General features: G+C 40.4%; 1 protein-coding gene across 1 annotated transcript; it reads right to left on the reverse strand.

Annotated features, from left to right (window-relative positions):
- Positions 1–385: 385 nt before the first annotated feature.
- On the reverse strand, positions 386–16,758 carry LOC126344215 (small nuclear ribonucleoprotein Sm D1). The gene is made up of 4 exons (XM_050002003.1): positions 16,521–16,758; positions 16,123–16,199; positions 810–1,007; positions 386–696 (listed from the first exon to the last, which is right to left on the reverse strand). Exons 1-4 carry the CDS (start codon positions 16,532–16,534, stop codon positions 626–628), a joined length of 360 nt encoding a protein of 119 aa, XP_049857960.1. The 5' UTR covers positions 16,535–16,758; the 3' UTR covers positions 386–625.
- Between the last annotated feature and the right edge of the window lie 8,167 nt (positions 16,759–24,925).

Raw genomic sequence — 24,925 nt, forward strand, 5'->3', positions numbered from 1 at the left:
CTGACAAAATTCAAGTAATTAGATTCCAAGCTTTATCAGTCCCTTGTGTGAACATTCATGAACTGAGTCTAGTTCCCAGAAACAGATAATTTAGGTTTGCCTATAATTTTTCCTTGTATCATCATCCTGTTCTGAGGAAGTGTGACAGTTTTCAAAGGAATAGATTGTCTTCAAAATGGTAAAAATAAACCTTCCACATACTGTCAGTGGAGGCAAAATGCAGTTACTATGTTTCCACGTGAAATTAAGTTTCATTTGAGATCGAGTGACTGTAGGACTGACACACAAAACTACCCACTGCAACAGAACACTCAAGCCTCCTCTTAAAATAAATTTCTGCACTGCATAGCAGCAATGTAGTGACACACAAAAATGTGCAATGTGATTACACTTCTTTATGGATCTTTATTACATATTACAAATAAAAATGCTTGACATACAAACTTTCACAGTAAATGAAATTTATGCATATTAAGGAAAGAACACAACCACACTCCTCACACCAACGGTGTGTATACAGTTACACACAAACACACAAAGATTCATATCTAACTGAAGTGTCACAATACTCAAGTCTGTGAAATTGATCAGAACACATACGAAACAATTTCTTTCTTGGTAATAATTATCTTCTTCCTCTACCCCTTCCACGCCCACGTCCCCTTGCTCTGCCGCGTCCTCGGCCTCTGCTGGCACCTATATAAAGAGAATAAGTTACAGCTGTACATATTTTTCACTTCTCTCCAAGCAGTGTAATATAATCTGCCATGCCACAAAAGAATGATTATAACTAAAACAGAATATATTACCTCTTGCAGCTTCCTTCTTCTTTGCTTTGGCTTTAGGCGTATCATCTATTAACAGTGTTTCAAGAGGTAGCGAGTCTGGCAAAATATAATACCGAATATTATTTCCACGTATGCTCAGTGTCTCCAACTGCACTGGGTCTCTGTTTTTTATTGTCATCTTCACAGCCTTTAAGTGAGTGTTCATAGCAACATCGACACCTTCAAGCAAAAAAGTAAATGTGTACGTAAAATATACATCATTACAAAGGAAGAACACATTTTATAATTTAGTGACAAGTTTTAACTTAAACCCTAAACCAAATTAATTAAAAAGCTTACCTTGAGAACATCATCTACGCAGACTGTAAAATGATACACTGAGTAATCATTACTAATCATCCACATAAACAAATGGATACAGGAAGGGAGTAAAAACACCAGTAAGTAATCATCATCTGCCGCAACCAGATTTTGCATACAATAATGTGCAAGAAAGCACATTTACTCTGCGATCATTCATTATTTCATGTTCAAGTCAACTTTTTATTAAAATATGGAAAACGACAATATTACCAAGAGGACAGAATGCAACTCACCATATATGCTGGTGTGTTGAGTTGCAGATGGGTAGAACAAAAACACTGCTATAAGTTTAACTTTTTGGCCAAGAGGCCTTCTTTCGAAATAGAAGACTCACACATTCACAATTCTGATATGACCATTGTCTCCGGTTACGTGGCTGGGCTGCAACTGCACCTGAAGGGAGCATCACTGTCGTGTGATTAAGAATGTGGCACAGGTTGGGGAGGGATAGCTCGGGAGGGGGTGCTTGCGAGAGCATGCAGTGACATGGTGGGGACCGTGTAGGACTTGTAGGTGCAGTCAGAAGTTTTTGGTTGCGGCAGAGGGAGTGGGGGAAAGAGGAGAGAGGAGCAGAGTGGGAAAGAAGACTAGTGGGTTTGTTGGAATACAAGGCTGTATAGTGCTGGAGTGGAAGCAGCAAATGGGGTAGCAAAGACTGAGGTCCGCGGGGCTTACAAGGATGTAGGATATATTGCAGGTTGTTAACAGAGTCATTCCATGTCAAATCAACACACTTGAAATAAAAATTTTACCTCATCCTCTTAGATTTTGCTGAAAGTTGGTGCTAAAACTAAGAAAAATACCAAATTTCAATTTTTTACCTCAAACCATTCTTGAAATATGGTCATGTAAACTTTAGAAAAACTGGCCAAAACTGTGTGAACGGACTTTTTTTTTTAAACTGCCCTAGGAGCTGGCCTAATTGAACTAGAGAACTGGGAAAGGTGTCATCTTCCAGCATTTTTCATGCTCTTTCCAGTTACAGAAAAAACAGCTTCTAATTAATAACCTTTTTCAAAATGGTAATTAATATTTTGATTTAATTTTTTACAAAAGTACATAATTGAAAATTTTTAAAATATTTCCGTAACTACTTAATCTTTCCCGAGGGCATGCAGCTTTACTGTATGATTAAATGATGGCGTCCTCTTGGGTAAAATAGTCCCCCATTCAGATCTCCGGGTGGGGGCTACTCAGAGGGATGTCGTTATCAGGAGAAAGAAAACTGGTGTTCTACGGATCGGAGCGTGGAATGTCAGATCCCTTAATCGGGCAGGTAGGTTAGAAAATTTAAAAAGGGAAATGGATAGGTTAATGTTAGATATAGCGGGAATCAGTGAAGTTCGGTGGCAGGAGGAACAAGACTTCTGGTCAGGTGACTACAGGGTTATAAACACAAAATCAAATAGGGGATAATGCAGGAGTAGGTTTAATAATGAATAGGAAAATAGGAATGCGGGTAAGCTACTACAACCAGCATAGTGAACGCATTATTGTGGCCAAGATAGATACGAAGCCCACACCTACTACAGTAGTACAAGTTTATATGCCAACTAACTCTGCAGATGGCGAAGAAATTGAAGAAATGCATGATGAAATAAAAGAAATTATTCAGATAGTGAAGGGTGACAAAAATTTAATAGCCATGGGTGACTGGAATTCGGTAGTAGGAAAAGGGAGAGAAGGAAACGTAGTAGGTGATTATGGACTGGGGCTAAGAAATTAAAGAGGAAGCCGTCTGGTAGAATTTTGCACAGAGCACAACTTAATCATAGCTAACACATGGTTCAAGAGTCATAAAAGAAGGTTGTATACATGGAAGAAGCCTGGAGATACTGACAGGTTTCAGATAGATTATATAATGGTAAGACAGAGCTTTAGGAATCAGGTTTTAAATTGTAAGACATTTCCAGGGGCAGATGTGGAATCTGACCACAATCTATTGGTTATAACCTGTAGATTAAAACTAAAGAAACTGCAAAAAGGTGGAAATTTAAGGAGATGGGATCTGGATAAACTGACTAAACCACTGACTAAACCAGAGGTTGTAGAGAGTTTCGGGGAGAGCATAAGGGAGCAATTGACAGCAATAGGGGAAAGAAATAGAGTAGAAGAAGAATGGGTAGCTTTGAGGGATGAAGTAGTGAAGGCAGCAAAGGATCAAGTAGGTAAAAAGACAAAGGCTAGTAGAAATCCTTGGGTAACAGAAGAAATATTGAATTTAATTGACAAAAGGATAAAATATAAAAATGCTGTAAATGAATCAGGCAAAAAGGATACAAACGTCTCAAAAATGAGATCGACAGGAAGTGCAAAATGGCTAAGCAGTCATGGCTAGAGGACAAATGTAAGGATGTAGAGGCTTATCTCACTAGGGGTAAGATAGATATTGTCTACAGGACAATTAAAGAGACCTTTGGAGATAAGAGAACCACTTGTATGAACATCAAGAGCTCAGATGGAAAACCAGTTCTAAGCAAAGAAGTGAAAGCAGAAAGGTGGAAGGAGTATATAGAGGGTCTATACAAGGGCGATGTACTTGAGGACAATATTCTGGAAATGGAAGAGGACATAGATGAAGATGACATAGGAGATACGATACTGCGAGAAGAGTTTGACAGAGCACTGAAAGATCTGAGTTGAAACGAGGCCCCCGGAGTAGACAACATTCCATAGGAACTACTGACGGCCTTGGGAGAGCCAGTCCTGACAAAACTCTACCATCTGGTGAGCAAGATGTATGAGACAGGCGAAATACCCTCAGACTTCTAGAAGAATATAATAATTCCAATCCCAAAGAAAGCAGGTGTTGACAGATGTGAAAATTACCGAACTATCAGTTTAATAAGTCACAGCTGCAAAACACTAACGTGAATTCTTTACAGACCAATGGAAAAACTAGTAGAAGCCCACCTCGGGGAAGATCAGTTTGAATTCCGTAGAAATGTTGGAACACGTGAGGCAATACTGACCCCACGACTTACCTTAGAAAATAGATTAAGGAAGGGCAAACCTACGTTTCTAGCATTTCTAGACTTAGCGAAAGCTTTTGACAATGTTGACTGGAATACTCTCTTTCAAATTCTAAAGGTGAATGGGATAAAATACAGGGAGCGAAAGGCTATTTACAATTTGTACAGAAACCAGATGGCAGTTATAAGAGCCAAGGGACATGAAAGGGAAGCAGTAGTTGGGAAGGGAGTGAGACAGGGTTGTAGTCTCTCCTCAATGTTATTCAATCTGTATATTGAGCAAGCAGTGAAGGAAACAAAAGAAAAATTCAGAGTAGGTATTAAAATCCATGGAGAAGAAATAAAAATGTTGAGGTTCGCCGATGACACCGTAATTCTGTCAGAGACAGCAAAGGACTTGGAAGAGTAGTCGAAGGGAATGGATAGTGTCTTGAAAGGAGGATATCAGATGAACACCAACAAAAGCAAAATGAGGATAATCGAATGTACTCAAATTAAGTCGGGTGATGCTGAGGGAATTTGGTTGGTTGGTTGGTTGGTTGATTGGGGTTGAAGGGACCAAACAGCAAGGTCATCAGTCCCTTGTTACAAAGGCGGTCAGTTCCGACAGAGGGACAGCTCAGAAGAGTCAAAAACGATAAAAGATAAAAGGTAAAAGGCTAAAAAAGTGCAGTTGTGTCGTCAATGATAAAAACACAAGGAGGGAAGTCAGTAAATGGGCAACCTCAAGAGAGGAAATATCCCACCTGTGATGCAGTACAAGCAAGACCACATGCTATTTAAAAGCGTTCAACCGCCAGAGTGTAAAAGGGCGGACTGTAGAAGGGATTAAACAAACCTAAAAGGCGATAAAAACAGTAAAAGGGAAAAAAGAAGGAACATGGCCAGGGAGGGGAGTCAGGAATCTCCAAGCACAGCCTACAGTGGGAGACATCCCAACCCTCACCGCCCTGCCCCTACTCCAGAGGGAGATGAAAATCCTTAAAACTGAGAATAAAAACCACTTTCACGGAGGAAACTGAGAACCAGTTCAACCATCCGGGAATCGTCTGCTAACATTAAGGGTAAAGTGCAGGGAAGTCTGTACTTAGTACGCAAAGCTAAAAGAAGGGGGCATTCCACCAAAATGTGGGCCACTGACTGGAAAGCTCCACAACCACAAAGTGGGGGTGGCTCACCACGCAAAAGAAAACCATGGGTCAGCCTGGTATGGCCGATGCGAAGACGACAGAGGGTGGTTGAGTCCTTTCGCGAGAGGCGTAAGGAAGAACGCCATGGGACAGGTGTCACCTTAATCGCACGAAGTTTATTAGACAAGGAGGTAGCATCCCAGGATGTGGCCCCATGATTGCGCAAAGTGGGATTTGAGATGAAGCCGTAAATCCGCCACAGGAGGGGTGACAGGGAATGGGGGATAAGTGACTGCTCCCCCAGCCAAACGATCAGCAAGCTCATTTCCTTGGATGCCCACATGGCCAGGGACCCAAAGGAAGCTAACAGAACAAGCAGCATGGTGGAGATCAGCGAGATGGTCATGGATGGAGGAGACCAAGGGATGACGGGAGAAACACTGGTCAAGTGCCTGAAGGCCACTCATTGAGTCTGTACATAACAAAACGCGATTGAGCTTGGACTGTTTAATAAAGGCCAGGGCCCGGGAGACCGCCATCAATTCCGCAGTGAACACCCCACATGCATTTGGCAGGAGATGATTTTCCATGCCTACAGAGGAGGTGAAGGCATAGCCCACACGATCAGCAGATTTAGAGCCATCAGTGTAAAAAACAACAGCATCCCGAAACTCAGATAAAATGCGGCGGAAAAAACAACGGAACACCATCAGGGGAACGGAATCTTTCGGACCTCGGCAAAGATCCATCCGAACTCGGGGCCGAGGAACTAACCAAGGAGGTGTGTTGGGGAGGGAACGTGGGATACAGGAAAAGGAAGGAAGCTGAAAATCACGGCGAAGAGACGCTAGGCGGAGCCCAACCGGTAAACCCGCCCGAGGGCAGGAGTCAGGTGGGCGACTTCCTTGGGCAGGGAACAGGATAGAATAGGAAGGATGAGTGGGAGAGGAACGGACAGCGATTGCATACGAAACCAGAAGCTGGGAGCGCCGAACGGAAAGGGGGGGGGGGGGGGGGGGGGATCCCAGCCTCAACCAGGAGACTATCAACAGGGCTAGTCGGGAAGGCACCGATGGCCAAACGGATACCACGATGGTGGACCGGATCCAAGAGGCGCAATGTAGAAGGGGCAGCTGAACCGTAAACTTGACAACCATAGTCCAAGCGAGACAACACTAAGGCCCGATAAAGGTGGAGGAGAGTGGAACGGTCAGCACCCCAAGAGGTGTGGGCAAGGAAGCGAAGGACGTTTAGTTTACGGAAACATCCTATCTTCAGGCGTCTGATATGAGGCAGCCAAGTGAGCTTGTTGTCGAAAAGAAGGCCAAGGAAACGAAACTGTGGGACCACAGGTAATCGTTGTGCATTGAGATAGAGCTCTGGATCGGGGTGGACTGTCACACGGCGACAAAAGTGGACCACTCGCGATTTTAAAGGAGAAAACTGAAATCCGTGTGAGATGGTCCATGCAGAGGCACGCCGTATAGCACCCTGGAGCTGCCGCTCTGCAGCGGCCATCGAAGAGGAACTAACCCAAATGCAGAAATCATCCACATACAGAGCAGGAGTGACCAAAGGACCGACGGAGGCCACAAGTCCATCTATAGCAATGAGGAACAGAAGTACACTCAATACGGAACCCTGAGGGATGCCATTCTCCTGGGTTCGCGGAGAACTTAAAACTGTACCAACCCTAACCCTAAACGAACGATGAAACAAGAACTGGCGGATAAAAATCGGGAGTGGGCCCCGAAGACCCCACTCATGAAGTGTAAGTAAGATATGATGGCGCCAAGCCATATCATAGGCCTTGCGAAGGTCGAAAAATACAGCAACCAAATGGCGGCGCTGGGAAAAGGCCTGCCGAACTGCGGATTCCAAGCGAAGTAAATGATCGATCGGAGACCGTCCCTCTCGGAAGCCACACTGGTAAGGGGACAACAGACGCCGAGATTCGAGGACCCAAGTGAGCCGACGGGCTACCATCCGTTCAAGTAACTTACAAACAACGTTCGTCAGACTAATTGGCTGATAGCTGTCGACGAACAGGGGGTTCTTACCGGGCTTAATGACGGGAACCACGATGCTATCCCTCCATTGAGAAGGGAAGTCACCCTGGAGCCAAATACGGTTAAATACCCGGAGAAGATGTCGCTGTTGTGGAGCACTGAGATGTTGAAGCAGTTGGTTATGAATGGAGTCTGGGCCAGGGGCCGTATCATGAGAAGAGGAGAGTGCGGAAAGAAGTTCCCATTCAGTAAAAGCGTCGTTGTATGATTCTGACTGGCTGGGGGTAAAACATAAGGCGGAAGCTTCGGCCCGCTGTTTCTGGGGAAGGAAAGCAGCCGGATAGGAGGCTGATGCCGACGCTGTTGCAAAATGGGTCGCAAGGTGTTCCGCGAGAATCAACGGGTCCGTGCAAAGGCCATCCGGGAGGTGAAGACCCGGGAGGGTAGACTGCCGATGGCAACCTTGGAGAGAGCGAAGTGTAGCCCATACCCGCGACAGAGGGACAGCAGAACCGAGGGAAGAAACAAAGCGTTCCCAACACATCCGTTTGCTCCGTTTTATTAAGTAACGGGCTTTTGCGCCAAGGCGTTTAAAGGTAATAAGATTGGCAACGGATGGATGCCTCTTAAGGTGTTGCAAAGCTCGACGGCGATCACGGATGGCAACGGCAATGTCCGAACTCCACCAAGGGACCTGCCGGCGGCGAAATGGTCCAGATGAGCGAGGGATAGCAAGGCTAGCAGCGTGAACAATCGCGTCAGACATGTCACGTATGACATCATCAATACCATCCGACAATGAGGGAGAAAAAACGACCTGTGCAGTATACAGGGGCCAATTGGCACGTTGGAAGGACCAACGAGGTGATCTGTCCATGGGGGAGCGGGAAGGGAGCGAGAGAATCAACGGGAAGTGGTCACTATCGCAAAGGTCGTCATGCGGTGACCATTTTAGGGAAGGGAGGAGGGAGGGAGAAGAGAGAGAAAGATCAATGGCAGAAAAGCTACCATGACCGGCACTGAAATGGGTAGGGGAGCCATCGTTTAGAAGGCACAAGTCGTGGTCGGTAATAAACTGGTCAATGAGATGACCCCGACTAGATGGAAATGCACTGCCCCACAAGGGATGATGTGCATTAAAATCGCCAAGTATAAGGAAGGGAGGAGGAAGTAGCTGAAGGAGGGCACTTAAGGAGGCAGGTGTAGGAGTTCTGTCAGGAGGGAGATACAGATTGCAAATTGTGACCCCAGAGTCCAGATGGATCCTAACAGCAAGTGCTTCCAATGTAGTTTGGAGAGGAATCCACGTGCTGGCAATGTCCGTTCGGACCAACGTGCAAACTCCGCCAGACGCCCGTAGGGGGCCGACCCGATTTCGACAGAAAGCACGGAAGCCACGGAGGGTTGGTGAGTGACCACCAGTAAAATGAGTTTCTTGTAGAACCACACAAGCCGCAGAGTAAAACGAAAGAAGGGATTGCAACTCCGGTAGGTGACGGTAATAGCCATTACAGTTCCATTGGATAGCCAAAGAACGATGAGTCAATTGGGGGGTGAACAGGCTAATGTCAGTCATGCCGGTGGGTCACCACCCGTCACCGACAAGGAGGGGGCGACATCCATGAATAACAGGTCAGAGACAGGTTGTGAAGATGGGGACGAGACCTCTGGCGACACCAGAGACTCCTTGTCCCGGGACTTGTGCTGCTTCTTTCTTTCTGTTTGGGATCGTGGAGGGCTGTGCAACAAAATGGAGCCAGCCACAGCAAGATCGGGAACAGAAAGAGAGCGGGCGATCTGGGGGCCCGCAGACCGTGGTTCTCGTGGTGGCCGCGTGGCAGCAGACCTTTGGCCTGGAAGGTGGATCCCGCGAGGGGCGCCCATGACCGGCAGATGCCGAAGAAGCAGGACACTTCTCCAGCCGGGGAGAGGAAGCGGTGCCCGGAGGGGATGGTGTGGGAACCGCAGGGGGAGGGGGGAGGAAAGGGGTTCGGGACTGGGGTAAGGAATGAGGAGGAGGGGGTGAAGATACTACTGAAGCATAACTAGTTGTCAGGGTCACTGGATGAAGGTGTGTATACTTTTTACGGGCCTCGGTATAGGTGAGATGATCAAGAGTCTTATACTCCTGTATCTTTTTCTCTTTCTGATACACTGGGCAATCCAGTGACCGTGAAGAATGATTCCCACGACAATTTACGCACACAGGAGGGGGAACACAGGAACTTCCCTCATGGAACGGATGTCCACAGTCACCACAGAGGGGGGCCTGCGAACAGCGCGAAGACATGTGGCCAAAACGCAAACACTTGAAACATCGCATAGGTGGTGGGATGTATGGCTTCACGTCACACCGATAGACCATAATCTTGACCTTCTCAGGGAGGGTGTCCCCTTCAAAGGCCAAGATAAAGGCACCAGTGTCAACGCGGTTGTCCTTCGGACCCCTCTGAATCCGCCGAACAAAGTGAACCCCCCGCCGGCTTAGATTGTCCCGAAGTTCCTCATCAGATTGAAGGAGGAGGTCTCTATGGAAAATTACACCTTGCACCATGTTCAAGGACTGGTGTGGGGTAATTGACACAGGAATCGTACCAAGATGGGTACAGGCACGGAGAGCTGCAGACTGGGTAGCTGAAGCAGTTTTAATCAACAGCGACCCAGACCGCATCTTGCTGATAGAGTCCACCTCGCCAAACTTGTCTTCGATGTGTTCAACAAAAAACATAGGTTTCGTATGAGTAAAAGTATCCCCATCAGTTCTGGCGCAAACCAGATAGCGAGGGAAAGGTTTCGCCCCCAGCCGACGAGCCTGGCCCTCCTCCCAGGGGGTAGCCACGGAAGGGAAGGCGGAAGGGGCAGAGGAAGCAGCACGTGAAGAATCTTTTCCAGTCAAAGAGACGGCCGGAGAACGGCCAGTTGTGGACTCTTATGCGTTTCATGAGCATAGTGTCCGCCCTGATACCACCCACTCCGATCAGGGGCTCTCCTCATGGGCGCCACCCAGCCACAGCAAGGGCCGTCTGGCATGGCGGCCATTGCTGGGAGTTCCGATGCTCCAGGACGACAAGCAACCACTCCTAGGCTTACATGAGGAGGTCACAGCTCAGGTATCAGACGTGTGATCCCTGTGTTTTCAGGGGGCTCAACCAAAAGGGTACATAGCGACCCCACCACACGGGCTGGCTACCGTGCTGGCTATGGACCCTAGCGTCAAACAACGACGTAAAGGAAACGATGGAATCAATGATGATGGCACACGCCGGAGACACTAGGTAAGGTGCTCTTCCCCAAATGGCTCACACTACGGAAGAAAATTTAGTGATGGAGGTCAAATCCCAGAGGGGACCAGAGAATACCAAAAGGATGAAGGAATTACAGAACAAGGCCGAATTGCAAGGTCAGCAGAACCAGGAGAATAGCAGGGCCAACATAAGGAGGGACACCATAAGTAGGGACACCAAGAGAGGGAGAGGAGAGGTCGGAGGGAAGGATGAAGGACAGGAAAGGAGGGGAAGGGAAAGGAAATGCAGCCCGGAAAAAGAAGGAAGGCTGCAATAGCTCGGGGCCCCGTGCTCGCCACGCACATACTCACGAAAGGACCGCGAGCCCCCTGGGGGGCTGAGGGAATTTGATTAGGAAATGAGGCACTTAAAGTAGTAAAGGAGTTTTGCTATTTAGGAAGTAAAATAACTGATGATGGTCAAAGTAGAGAGGATATAAAATGTAGACTGGCAATGGCAAGGAAAGCGTTTATGAAGAAGAAAAATTTGTTAACATCGAGTATAGATTTAAGTGTCAGGAAGTCGTTTCTGAAAGTATTTGTATGGAGTGTAGCCATGTATGGAAGTGAAACATGGACGATAAATAGTTTGGACAAGAAGAGAATAGAAGCTTTCGAAATGTGGTGCTACAGAAGAATGCTGAAGATTAGATGGGTAGATCACATAACTAATGATGAAGTATTGAATAGGATTGGGGAGAAGAGAAGTTTGTGGCACAACTTGACCAGAAGAAGGGATCGGTTGGTAGGACATGTTCTGAGGCATCAAGGGATCACCAATTTAGTATTAGAGGGCAAGGTGAAGGGTAAAAATCGTAGAGGGAGACCAAGAGATGACTACACTAAGCAGATTCAGAAGGATGTAGGTAGCGGTAGGTACTGGGAGTTGAAGAAGCTTGCACAAGATAGAGTCGCATGGACAGCTGCATCAAACCAGTCTCAGGACTGAAGACCACAACAAAACAAACTTCATACTGTTGTGAATCACATGGCAAAATATAGATGTTGGACGATGATGGGTTCATTGTCAAAAAAAAATTATTGCGGACTCTTGTTTTTCACTCAAGGCCCTAGTTTGACCAGACTGACCTTTAAGGTAGTACGTCAGTAGAGGACCGTATACACAGGGCTTGATCTCTGTACAATAATTCAGAGACTGGAGCCATTGTTGAGATGATGTAGTCTGCATTGTTACCTTCTAAGGCTTTGTGTGCCTACAGCATTATTGTACACTGTTGTTTTAGTGCAAATCAATTGTTACCTCTGTGTTGACCAGTCTGTATCTATTATATTTAATAGTTCATTTTCAAGTCAATCTATAGTTGAAGGACAGTTTATAAGTGGTTTTTGTATAAATATGGAAACAAGTAAAAAGTGCAGTGCTGTAATCCATTGAAGAAGTCAAATCATTTTATTAGAGACACAGAAAAAGTGAGAAATGTCATAAGATGGATGCCCAAATTATTTCCTCAAATATCAAGTGGTGGCAAAATTTGTGATAAATGTAGGAAAGATGTAACCAAATTGAAAAATACACCTGAGACCATTAGTGATGAAAGTGTTGAAGAAGAATCTTCTGAATCAGAGATAATCATCCGAGACCAAGACCCTGACTTCACTCCAACTTCAGTAGCTGTTAAAACATATAACACAACACTTGAACTAGGTGAGGCCCCAATTGATAGGAGGAAACCAACTTCTAGGCATTACGCCAAATCAAAAGTGAAGAAAATCTCATCAATGACACGTAACCTTTTTGTTGCTCCTGAAACTTCATCAGATACTGACAAACCCGTTCTTGAAAATCTTAAAAAGAAACTTATCATGTATTAAAAAAAATAAAAAAATAAAAATAAAAAAAAACCACCTAATGATTCTTACAAGTTTACCTGCTAAGGGGAGTGTTGGGAAAATAATAAGGGAATTTAATGCTCCTAATTACATTGTTCGGCAGTCCAAAAAATTTTTGAAGAGAAAGGATTCATGGAAGGTCCAAACCCAAAACCAGGGAACTGTTTACCAACAGAAACGGTCAAAACTGTACATTCATTTTATGAAAATGATGACGTTATCAGGGCAATGCCAGGTATTAAAAATTGTGTGACAATTACAGAAACAAGTGAAAACAAAAATATCAAAGAGACTATTTTGTGTAACTTTAAAGAAGCTTACAAGCATTTTAAAGACAAGTTTCTTAACATAGGTTTCTCTAAATTTGCTGAGTTGAAATCAAAACATTGTGTATTAGCTGGCTGGAGTGGCACACACACTGTCTGCGTGTGCACAACTCACCAAAACATAAAAGTAATGATAGAAAATGCCAAACTAAATACAGTAACACACAGCAGCTCAAACAATTTTAAGCATTGCACTGCAAAAATGCTTTGCAACCCATCATCAGTTGATTGCAACATGTGAAACTGAATACTTCCCAGGAGAAACTGTCATATGTAAAATTTTAAAACTCTTATAATGAAAACTTAATTGAACAAGTTCAGTTCCGACAGTGGATGTCAGTTGACCGATGTAATCTGGAAATTGTGCAGAAAACTTCTGAAGAAGATTATCATTCATCCTTTTGTTATATATTACAAATAAGAAGACAAAATTGAGCATATGAGCCTTGTCATTGTTTCTGATTGCCCGGAGCACAATACAACTGTGGTTCACACCTTTCAAAAGAAGCTATTTCATATCTAACAAATAAATTTCAAAATATTTCAAAAAAGATATACTATTATTCTGATAGTTCTGCTGCTCAGTATTAAGTAAGAAAAACTTCCTGAACTTTTGCCTTCATGAGGAAGACTTCAACATAAACGCTGAGTGGCACTTTTCAGCTACAGCACATAGGAAAGGGCCTTGTGATGGAGTAAGGGGTTCAATAAAGAGACTGGTAGCTCGTCCAAGTTTGCAAAGGCCATACCAAAATCAGATCCAAACTGCACGAGATCTATTTGAGTGGGAAGTAGATAATATCGCAAATGTTGATTTTGCATATTCCACTCAAGAAGACTACACTGCTTCAGAAATATTCTTAATAAGCCGACTTGAAGAGGCATTGACAATCAAAAGAACACAGTAATTTCACGCTTTCATTCCCTACACTACATCAAAATTAATAATCAAATACTTCTCAGGTGATATGCAGAGTTGGGAGAGAGAAGTAACTACATCACCAGACAAACTTAAGTTACAAGATGTATCAGGCTATGTCACCACTGTATATGGTAGAAATTGGTGGCTTGGGTATATTTTAGAAAAAAAAATGAAGAACTTGATGAAGTGAAAATAACTTTTCTTCATCCATGTGGACCAGCTACATCATTCTCTTATCCTGCACATGCAGATGTCCTGTGGACGTTCTCACAAAAGTGAATCCATTTACTCACACAGGGGGAACATACATCCTTAATGAAAGTGATGTCAACCAAACACAGTCAGCTTTATTAAAATGTAATATATGAAGTTCGAAGACAATTTATTGGGAAACTGCTTTCAACTCAAAACTTAATTTTTGTCTCAGGTTAGTGTTAATGTAAATTTGATAGAAAGTTGTTTCAAAATTATTGTTAGTACCTATTGTGCTACATTTAGCTATGTACAGATACCTGTTACTTAAAAACAAGCATTACGTATTTAGTTTCTTTAATAGTTCCATTTCAAACATCATGGACCAGTACTATTATGTAAATACTTATACTTATTCATCCTTTATTTCAGTTTGTAGTTAAATGCTCAATTTCTTGTTTTTATTATAATGGTTAATATACTGTTAGTGAAGTTGTATGAAATTAAAATAAGCAATCAACTTAATTATAAAATATGCGGATTAGTTTTGGTTTAATAATGTGATGCTTTGATATTTATAATCCTTTTTTTACTTATCTTTCAGTATATTTTGAAGGAATTCCTGTTTGTTAAAGGTCAATTTGGTCAAACTAGGGCCATTAGTGAAAAACGAGACCGGAAATTTATTTTCTTTTTAACAATGAACGCATCATCATTCCAGATTTATATTTTGCCATGTGATTTACAATAAGATGAAGAAGGTATGGAAATATTTCGAAAATTTTCAATTATGTACTTTTTGTAAAAAAAAATTAAAATTAAATCAAAATATTATTTAGTATTTTCAAAAAGGTTATTAATTAGAAGCTATGTTTTGTTGTATATCCCTGGAAAGAGCATGCAAAATGACACCTTTCCCAGTTCTCTAGCTCAATTAGGGCAGCTCCTAGGAAAATTTAAAAAAAGTCCATTAAAAAATTGAAATTTGGTATTTTTCTTAGTCTCAGTGCCCACTGTAAGTATACCAACTTTCAGCAAATTCGAAGAGTGTGATGTAAAATAGGTGTGTTTATTTGGCATGGAATGACTCAATTGCAGTCACTGATGTGAAGCACACCATATTGGGCAGCATGTTCAGCACCTTGGTGGTCCAGCTGTCTTCGCCACAGTTTGGCAATGGCCACCCAAGCCGACAGGCAACTTGTTACTTGTCATGCCCATGTAGAAAGCAGCACAGTGGTTGCAGCTTAGTATGCAATCATGTGATTGCAGTGTTATATTTTTTCATATAAATGATTAGTGTGTTTCATAAGATCACCCTGTCCTCCGCAGACCATCTCATCTAAATACTAAATTTAACAGTATTCCATTCTCTTCCCAGCCCTGTCATGCACAAATTCATTCTTAGCCCTTCATGGTGACCTGGGGTTTCACACACACCATTCAAAATTTCTTAATGTTGTCACGAAATGGCACAATTTCTAGTTTGACATTTTGGTAGCTTCCTTTTATAAGCTATAGATGAACGTGATGTTCATCTATTCATTTGTGGAGAAAGAAGAAATTTTAATGGCAATTTACTAAATCCCAACACAGTAGTGCTGCCTTTTTTCACAGATATGGCAAGTTGAAATTATAATACAAAATGTGTTATAGGTGACCCGAGTTCATTTTAACTCAGTTATTCAGTAAGTACTTTCAACTGCTAATGTCTTGGTAAAGTTGTGACCTAAGCTTCCCTGATGGACAGATTTATTTTCCGTCTGAAAAGGAAGTGTCTTAACTTACAGGCAGCCACCCCCCCCCCCCCCCCAAATCCAACCTACCACAGAGCACACTGCTAAGTGTTTCAACAATGAACGAACAGTTTGTTCCAAATACTACATGTAAGGGAAAGGGAACTATACATAACCAAAATTAGGAGAATACTATTTCTGTAATTTCTGACAATGCGAGAATTATGACTAAAAATTATGAAACGTTAGTTTATAACAGGATATTAAATAAGGAGTTACACAAATCCCTCTAACAATTATATTAAATAAGTTGAGAACAGTAACGAAGGTTAACTGTTCCATTCACAGTTCACCCAATTCCACGCTACGAAATATAAATACGCCACAACAAAATTCGAAGTGCTGGAACAGTATTTTACACTGCACAAAGTAAAATTTTGTAACGGTTCTTTTCTGCGCGAATGAGAAATACAATGAAACATTTGATGGCGCATATTGCAATCAACTGCAACTGAAGATAGTCAAAACATTTATGTAACATGAAACTTACCAGTAATAGTACCATGCACTTGGGTCCCATTCTTGAGCTCGATGGTAACCGTTTCATGGCTAAGTTTCATCAGAAACCTACACAAATGATAATTGCGATAAAACATACAAATCTGTCTTTAATTAACAAACGCAAATTGGAAGACGATTAACACACACCTCTCAAAAATTAAAATAGTTTACAGTCCAAGTAAAAAAAAAAAAAGAGGAAAAAAAACAATTCAAATAAGAACAAAGAAACTTCCACTACAAACTAGCTATATTTACAATGAAAATTGTACATACAACATTGGAGTAATATAGACTATTTGAAGTTTACTTTAAATTCAGGTTTCGCTATTTACTAAATATAGAAGAAATAGTATACGACCATAGCTTTTGTGTTAACTATTTACTTACCTCACTAATTTCATGATTGCCGTGAGACCACGACTGCCGGTCAAATATTTATACACACGTGTTATTAGATATGTATCAAAAGCAATCTATTACGCACTCGTTTCACAGCATAAGCGTGTTACATATACAGCACAAAAATAATTGGAAACTTCAATACCCTTTCCACTAAGCTTCTACCGCTCCTATAATTCCCCATACACAACAACGCCACTTCCATTCAAAGATATTTAATAGTACATATGGCGGTTTTCCCAAAACTAAACAGAGCCAAAGATCTTGTATGTAGTTCATAGAGTACGGCATAGCTTTTAAGCCGGGTTCACACAGGCAACGAAAGTATCGCCACTGCGAATGGCAAACTGCAGTTGCTTTGTAGTTGCATGTGTGAACTCCTAGTTTTCGGTGGAGCCATTTAAGAAGCGCAACTTTTGTCACGCCACCAAGAGTTGAACTAGATTCTACTTTGTTGCGCCATTTTGCCTTCTCCACATTCGAAATAACTTACCTCGCGGCTGGATTCAAACCTTTCTAGTGCTTCTTCATTCACAGATAGTGCTTTTGTTTGTGCGTTTGCTATTAATATGTCGAAAAAGTGATCAACAGCGACAATTATGAGATAGGTGTATCAAGAACGAGAATGCCTTTGGAACCACAAAAGCGAATCATACAAAGACAGAAATTTGAGAGATGCTGCATTAATTGAAATAGTAAACAGTATGCGTGAATGTGTACCTGGAATTGATGTAGCTACAACAAAGTTAAAAATTCGAAGCATTCGAAATGCTTACATGAATGAACATAAAAAAGTACTGAAATCACTTAAGACTGGTGCGACTACAGACAGTATTTATAAACCCAGCCTTTCTTGGTTTGAAGCTGCAGACCGGTTCTTAAAACATTTAGTCGAGACAAAATAGACGAGAAACACTTTGGTAAGTAGTATTTTACATTTATTATGTTTCCAAAATATCTTATTTAGCAATATGTACAGCCGTTTAATCAGCTGATACAGGTGACGCCATTTTGCAAACTGCGCAATTAAGAAGAATTTGTGGCGTCCTGTGTGAACGCTAGCTCACAGCGCCTTTTCAGAATGACTTGACTTGTGGCGATACCTTTGTTGCCTGTGTGAACCCGGCTTAAAGCATCTATCGTGGCGCCGCAGCTTGTTGCTTGCTTTAGTGACATCGTGAGCTTCAATACACAGAGCGCCACAAACTCTACGTAGTTGCACAGCTTTCAATATGGCGTCAATTGAGCGTGAATGAATGTTACAGTGCAGGTTACGGGCTTAGTGCTGTGACAAGAGTTAAATACAAGGAATGTGAAACCCAAATGCTGGATCCGAAAATAAATTTCACACAGGGATAAATCATAAGAAATAAACACAAATATAAAAGAAATAACAATAAGAGACAAAAAGGCTGTCTACAACGGCAGACTAATCGACACTTGCCATGTAAATATCAATTGGAGACACGCCAATCTTTCGAGATTATTGAATCTTATTGCATTCGTCGATACAGGTATTTTGAATAACTAAATTTTAGTTTAACAACTGCCATATTACGCTTTGGAGCTATTTCCTGCATATAATCGGCAATTTATACAATCCTTGGTCTCACAAATGATAAAGTTTATACCACTCTTTTTTTCTTTACATAGATTATGTTTGTTTATTTTTTTCCATGGAGGTAGAATAAGGGGAGATGGCGCTACAGACTTCCACTATACGTTGTATTGAAGCCAGTGGGCGGGGCCTGCCGCCATCCTGGATCCTCCAAAACATTAGCAGACAAGTGTTAAAAATTGCTTCTTGTTCGTTATTTCTGTCGCGTGCACGCGATATTTGTTTTATATAGTAAATGCTACACTGTTTTAGTGAAAAACACAGCATAAGGAACGCAACTTCAAACGTTTTTCTGGTCTTAAATGCGTATTCGATACAGTAATATAACACGAAAATATGACGCTTCTGGCCTCAGTACTGTAATGCCTTTTTGTTTATACACTTCGAATAATCGAGAACAGAAGTATGTGCTACGAAAAGAGTGCTTTCAATTCCATTTCTATTCACTTTCATTGTGTTTGTGTCGATAATTGATAAAGCCAGAACTCCAAAAGCAATGATTGATAGTTTAGAGGCACTGATTTGTATTCGTTGCATTTTCAAGTCAAATGTAAATTTTAAATGTTCATGTTTGCAAGAAACTTACCTGATTTCCTTTGGTGTCCCATAGATGTATGCAGGGATGATATAAACAAGAAGTGAAAGATTCTTTAAATTACGAAGGAAAAGAAGTGAATTTAAGATTGTCAGACCCATTTTAGTTTACACATCTGCTTTGTTTTTAAATTGTACTGATCAAGTGACATTCAGTGTGGCAAATAACAGCAATTTACAGGGTAACATGACAACACAGTGATCAATGTAATGATCTAAATAGCCTTTACTTAGATACAGAACTTTCCCTTAACAAATACGTAACCCTTTAAGTACTTATAATTTAGCCACTGTAACAGGTGTTCCACACATTTTACCGAAGATTTAATTAACTACACGTAGTTACCTTACTTTTATAATAAATTATTGCGTGTTAAAACATTAGTCCCCATTCTCAAGATATTTCTTGCCAGGACGTTTCAGTTACTTGTGAATAATCAAACAAGGAAAACCAAGTGTATTGCTCACCTCCAGAGAGCTCTTCGCATTGGATTGACAGGAAATCTAGTGCCAAATCACATAAATAAAACCATACAGTAAAACTTTACAGTGCATCAGAATTTCAAGTATATATAAGAAAATAGCACTTAAATAAGTCCACTTACGAATGAAATGTGGTGTGTTTAAACTTTAGACTACAATCAGAATGATTAGTGCACTCGTAAGCGACGGAAGCTGGTATTTTTTTATGACAACACTTAACGACTACACACAATCAAACCACTAGAACCTAATGTTTTGGGGTAGCTAACACGGCGGAACTTCACTTGGATCGGCTTCAAGTTTGTGACGTCATGACAATATCCTCTTATTTTTACCTCCATGATTTTTTCCTTCATGGGATATGTCATTGGCTTACACACAGACACACAAACACATGCACACACACACACACACACACACACACACACACACACACACACATACATACGCACACACACACACACACACACACACACACACACACACACACACACACACACACTCACGCACTGCTGCAGAATCCAAACATAGGTTGCTGTTATTGAAGGTACACACACACACGCACACACACACACACACACACACACACACACACACACACACACACACACAGTGCTGTAGAATCCAAACATAGGTTGCTGTTATTGAAGGTTTAGAAGCTGTGAAAATGTATCAGTAGACCACTGTTTTCATTTTTTCAGGAATAAAATAAAAACAAACTGAAATCGAATGGAGTACAGCAGGAAATACTGCATGATTACTGCGACAGACTGCTTGCGTTTCGAAATACTGTCGCCAGGGAGCAGTGGTGGTAGGAAAGTGTCGCAACAAAGTACAACCAAGATAAACTTCTTGTGACATCACAAAAGTTGAGTCTCTTAACTTGCGCCACTAAAACTGGGAGTTCACACATGCTAGTGCATATCAGCTACAGGATGCCACCAGATGTGGCGACACTTTTGATGCTTGTGTGAACCCACCTTAAGGATTTCTAGGTTCGTTTGAGCAATTGATCGAGAGCGCCAAAAAACAGCCTTTACCGTGAATGATTTGCTAGGATGACATAGGCAGTTGTGCTCATATGCACTGCTCATATGCTTTTTATTGCATTTCTGTTTGGAAATTAAGGTAGAATGTGACTATGTGCATTATTCAGAGGGGCTGTAAGGAATTATTGTACTTAAGGAAATTTTTATCACATCCTTTCTGGACTGGAATGCAAAATAAGGAAGCAGTTCTTGTCGTAATATTCTTCACTACTCACAGTTTGCGTATGAACAGACTGAGTGAACAGAAATTTGCCAGTGACTGTATATACTTATTAAGCTCTAAATGAGAAGTAAACACTATATGCACAATAGCACTTCCATGATAAGATCAGGGAAACATGTAAAAGGGCCCATACAATTTGTACATGGGTACTCAGCTCATTTACAAAATACTGACTTTAAATTGAAAGGAAGATCAGGTTTAATGTCCAATGACATCGAGGTCATTAAAGATGGATCTATTTTGAGACATGATGTAATGTACCCAGAAGCTGACCAAAATAATTGTGAATGCGAAAATCTTGATCAGTTAGTAAGTGATGCAAAATCTGAACTACGTTAGCTATGGATGAATACTGAAATTCTTTCTTCCTTCCACAAAAATATACAGTTAATATGGAAAACGTTGCCTGGTTCTCTGTCTCAATGAGCACTGGTTCACAAAAGATGAAAGTCAATTGTACATTCTTTACGGCTAAAAAATAGCATCTGCTTTTTTTTTTAGATTCAATATGGGTGAAGGATATGTAGGTATATTCATAACACCTTATGTGAAACTTAAGGTTAGTGTAATAGATATTAAGCATTTAATTCAATGATTAAAATTTGTAGCTGTTGCTGTTGAGTTCCTTGAACGTTTGGTTATTGTGATTTCCTTAGCATTCACTCCCAATACTGATTCACAAGTTACAGAGGACCTTGTAGAGAGATTGTTAATTTTTTTTATTTAGAGAGACGAGATATAACATTCTTATCTTTGGTGATAGTAATAAAGATGGATAATTTTAAACATCAACCTTGTGTTAGATACTTTGAGATAATATAATGTCAGCATCTGGTATTGTAAATGGTATTGTAAATATGTTTAAGGATTGTTGTCCACTCAAAACAAAATAGAATTGGTTTCATACCAACAAGAAGAAAAAAGTTCCAACAATTTGTGTATACCTTATCTCCATAGATTAACAATAAGTTATGAAAAATCCTGTGTACATATTCACTCTACACCTGGTTATAACAAACTAAAAAATATACAGAAAAGAGCTGATTCTTGCTAGGAGAAAGGCCAAATGTGATTAATTTTTAAATTCCAGCAACAAATTTAAAGTAACTTGGAATCTAATTAAAACAGAAACTAGGTCCACTACAGAAAAAGTGCCCATTCCCTTAAGTGTAGGTGAGTTTAATAATTCCTTCATAAATGTTGGATAATTTTTTACAACAGATGAAGTCTAGACAAGCAGGAATTATGGAAGTACAGACAGAGTGTTCAGTTCTTGGAACGAAGGAGCTAACGTCAATTTAGAAGCATTTCAGGGGAAAACAGTCTACTCTAAGTACATAATAGATGTATTCTTCAAAGTGAGCGTATCTAGAAGAGAGAATATCTATGGTTTGTCTAACTTTATCCTTAAAATAATAGTGAATACAATCAATCAGCCCCAGAGGTTCCTTATAGCTCTAACGTTAAAAAATAATGCATTTTCAGGCAGCTTGAAGTAACCAACATCTTAACTCTCCAGAAAAGAGAAGATAGAAACTCAACGGAAAACTATAGACCTGTTGCAGTAGTGCCAATACCAACAAATCGTTGAAGCCATAGTAAAAAACCAACTGAAAGACTTTTTAAAAAGTAAAAACCTCTTAAACAAGTCTCTGTATTGGTTTCGAAATGACTATCTACAACTAAGACAGTTCAAGAAGTTGTGTTCTGTGTATTACTTGTCTTCGAAAATAGATAACACACCCATGTCACTCTAGTGGATTTCTACAATACCTTAATTAAAAAAAAACAGAACACTACAGAATAAATTACAATGAACTAGCGCTTTTGAAATCATACATACCTGACAGAAAACAAATAGTGATAATAAATCGAAGCACAAAATTTTATTTTCTGAAAGTAAGTTATGGAGTTCCACAAGGCTCTGTGGTATAACCTCTCCTGTTTGTGATTTGACTGGCCGAGTCTTGTACTGTATAAAGTAATGCTGTATGTAGATGACATCACCTGCATCACATGTCATACAGATGAAAAGTCACACTGCAAATGACTGAGCTCCCGATGAATGAAGCAAATTAGTGGTTCAGTGATAATAGATTGAAGCTAAACCACGATAAAACAGAACAGATACTTTTCTTCAGCAGGAATCGTGATACTGACAGGCAAAATCTCAAGTAAAAGTCAGTAAAACTGTTAGACATACATCTCAAAAACACGTTATCTTGTAACACTCAACAGAAAAGTTTGCAATAAGTTATCTAAGGTTTTATACTCGAGAAGAAAATTAAAAAGCTGTGTTAGTCAAGACCACCAGTTGATAGCCTATTATGCATTTTGTATCCACACTTGCACTATCGGTTGACACTGTAGGAAACTCTGATGGAGATAAGAATTTCATCATCTGTCAGGACAAAGTAATAAGATGTAATATTGGTCTACAAAACAATTTGAAGCAAAAAAAATACTTCACGCTTACTGTTCTCAGTTTGTACATACTCCATGTTCTTGTTAATGCCAAAGACAATGCATATATATATATATATATATATATATATATATATATATATATATATATATATATATATATATATATATATATAAAACCAGCGCTAATGTCCATACTTACAAAACCAGAAACGGAAATCAGATAAATGTACACTGGACTTAACTTTCCCAAATTAAAAACGACTTTGTACATAGTGACATGGTGTTTCTGAACAACATACCACAAAGTGTTACGGCAGTATAACACAACAAATGTGACTGAACATTTTCACAATCAACTTCTGGGTTAACAATTTTTAAATGCCTTGTGTGATTTCAACAAACGATTTCTCAGATGATAGCATTTCACTACAGCCAATTTCTGAAAGCTACATATATGTATCTATTTTATTTCGTGATTTATTACATTTTTTCTATCTTTTCATTATTCAAATGCTTGACAGAAAATCACGTTCTCTGCAATAACAAAGAAATTGAATGTAGCATGAATACTTAATATTTTTTCATACTTGTGTATTAACTTAATGAACTATTTTTACCAAATATTTCTTAGCTATTGATTGGAATTAGGAATACATCATGAAAATTTAAGAAGTTAATATTTAGCGATAATCTGTTGTCATTTAGAGTGAGTGCACTTGTGTAAGAATACTAGTTTATTTATTTATGGACATACCATTATTTGTAATTTATTAAAAATGATTTGAGTATGAATGAACATTTACAACATTTCGTTTATCTAAGTATTGTTACAATATATTACTTTAGCCGAGGACGTGGTCAGGTTGTGTGAGATCATACCTGAAGAATGATGTATTTTTGTTGGGGACAGCCTTCAGCTATAGAAAAGCAGACAGTAACAGAACAGTATGGGAACCAAGTGGAAACTGGGATTTTTCGAGTAGAAGAGATCAATAGAGCGATTCTAGACATTTCAAATGGAGATCTGATGGAAGGCTGACCAGCATGTGGTTAGGTGTGATACTCATTTGTGTTGGTGATAGAGTTTGGACAGTTAACAGCCTCTACTATTCTCCTATTTTTGAAGGGATTCTAATTCACATGATGTCTGAATACGTGGAACTGTTAACTTTTTAGGATTGCATTATGGAATTGAGAACAGACAGGGTATGAGCTACTACTCTTTGTATTAAGTGTGATTTGTGAATCGCAATACTGAACTCTGAAATATTTGAGCTGGCAAATACTTCGTGTGTTGTGATCATGCAGTGGACAAAGCTTTTGCATGTCTTTGATGACTATTTAATTGGGTGATTTTGTTTCCATTCTTGTAACACTCTCAACGTAAATTTACTGCATTTTAGAAGAATTCAGAAGAATATTTGTGTCTGTATTACACTTTATTATAGTAGGACCAGTTTCTGTTTATTTGAATTTCACTTTCTTGTTTAAACATTATTCAATAAAATTCTCTGTTGTGTACAGCAATTACAGACACTAGAATAGGGCCTCTTCCATTAAATTATTCATTTATCTTCTAGCATAGGCTATTTGGCCACAGGGTCACAACCAAAGCTAATTATTTGCACTATGTAGGCTGCTGAGTATGAAAGCAGATATGCACAGCTCAACCCTTTTCTTTTTAAACAGAGATATCCATAATGCAGTTATTTAAAGTATGAGTAACATTAGGTAATTTCTCAATTGGTTTGCTCATATGGAGCACCAATTAGAGAGCAACTATACAGCAGCAGATAACTAAGGCACCATCACAATATAAATGTGCACTTTAAGCTGGATTATGCATTAGGGCCCGGTTTACGAAATTCCAATGCTCTTGGAGTATTCTCTAATGTTCTGTTTCTTTTATGACATAATACAAGATCTGTTAGTTCTGTATATGAAATAATATACGTAAATGTTCATATGAAGAAGATTAATAAGGCAAATTTGGTCAGTA

The sequence above is a fragment of the Schistocerca gregaria genome, chromosome 1 (assembly GCF_023897955.1).
Source record: "Schistocerca gregaria isolate iqSchGreg1 chromosome 1, iqSchGreg1.2, whole genome shotgun sequence".
Lineage (NCBI taxonomy): Eukaryota > Metazoa > Arthropoda > Insecta > Orthoptera > Acrididae > Schistocerca > Schistocerca gregaria.

Excerpts from the sequence above, each read along its gene's own strand:
- LOC126344215 (XM_050002003.1), bottom strand. Across the intron at positions 1,008-16,122 it reads AGTGCATGGTACTATTACTG|GTGTCGATGTTGCTATGAAC; the intron begins GTAAGTTTCATG and ends TTTTGCTTGAAG. Across the intron at positions 697-809 it reads GAAGAAGGAAGCTGCAAGAG|GTGCCAGCAGAGGCCGAGGA; the intron begins GTAATATATTCT and ends CTCTTTATATAG.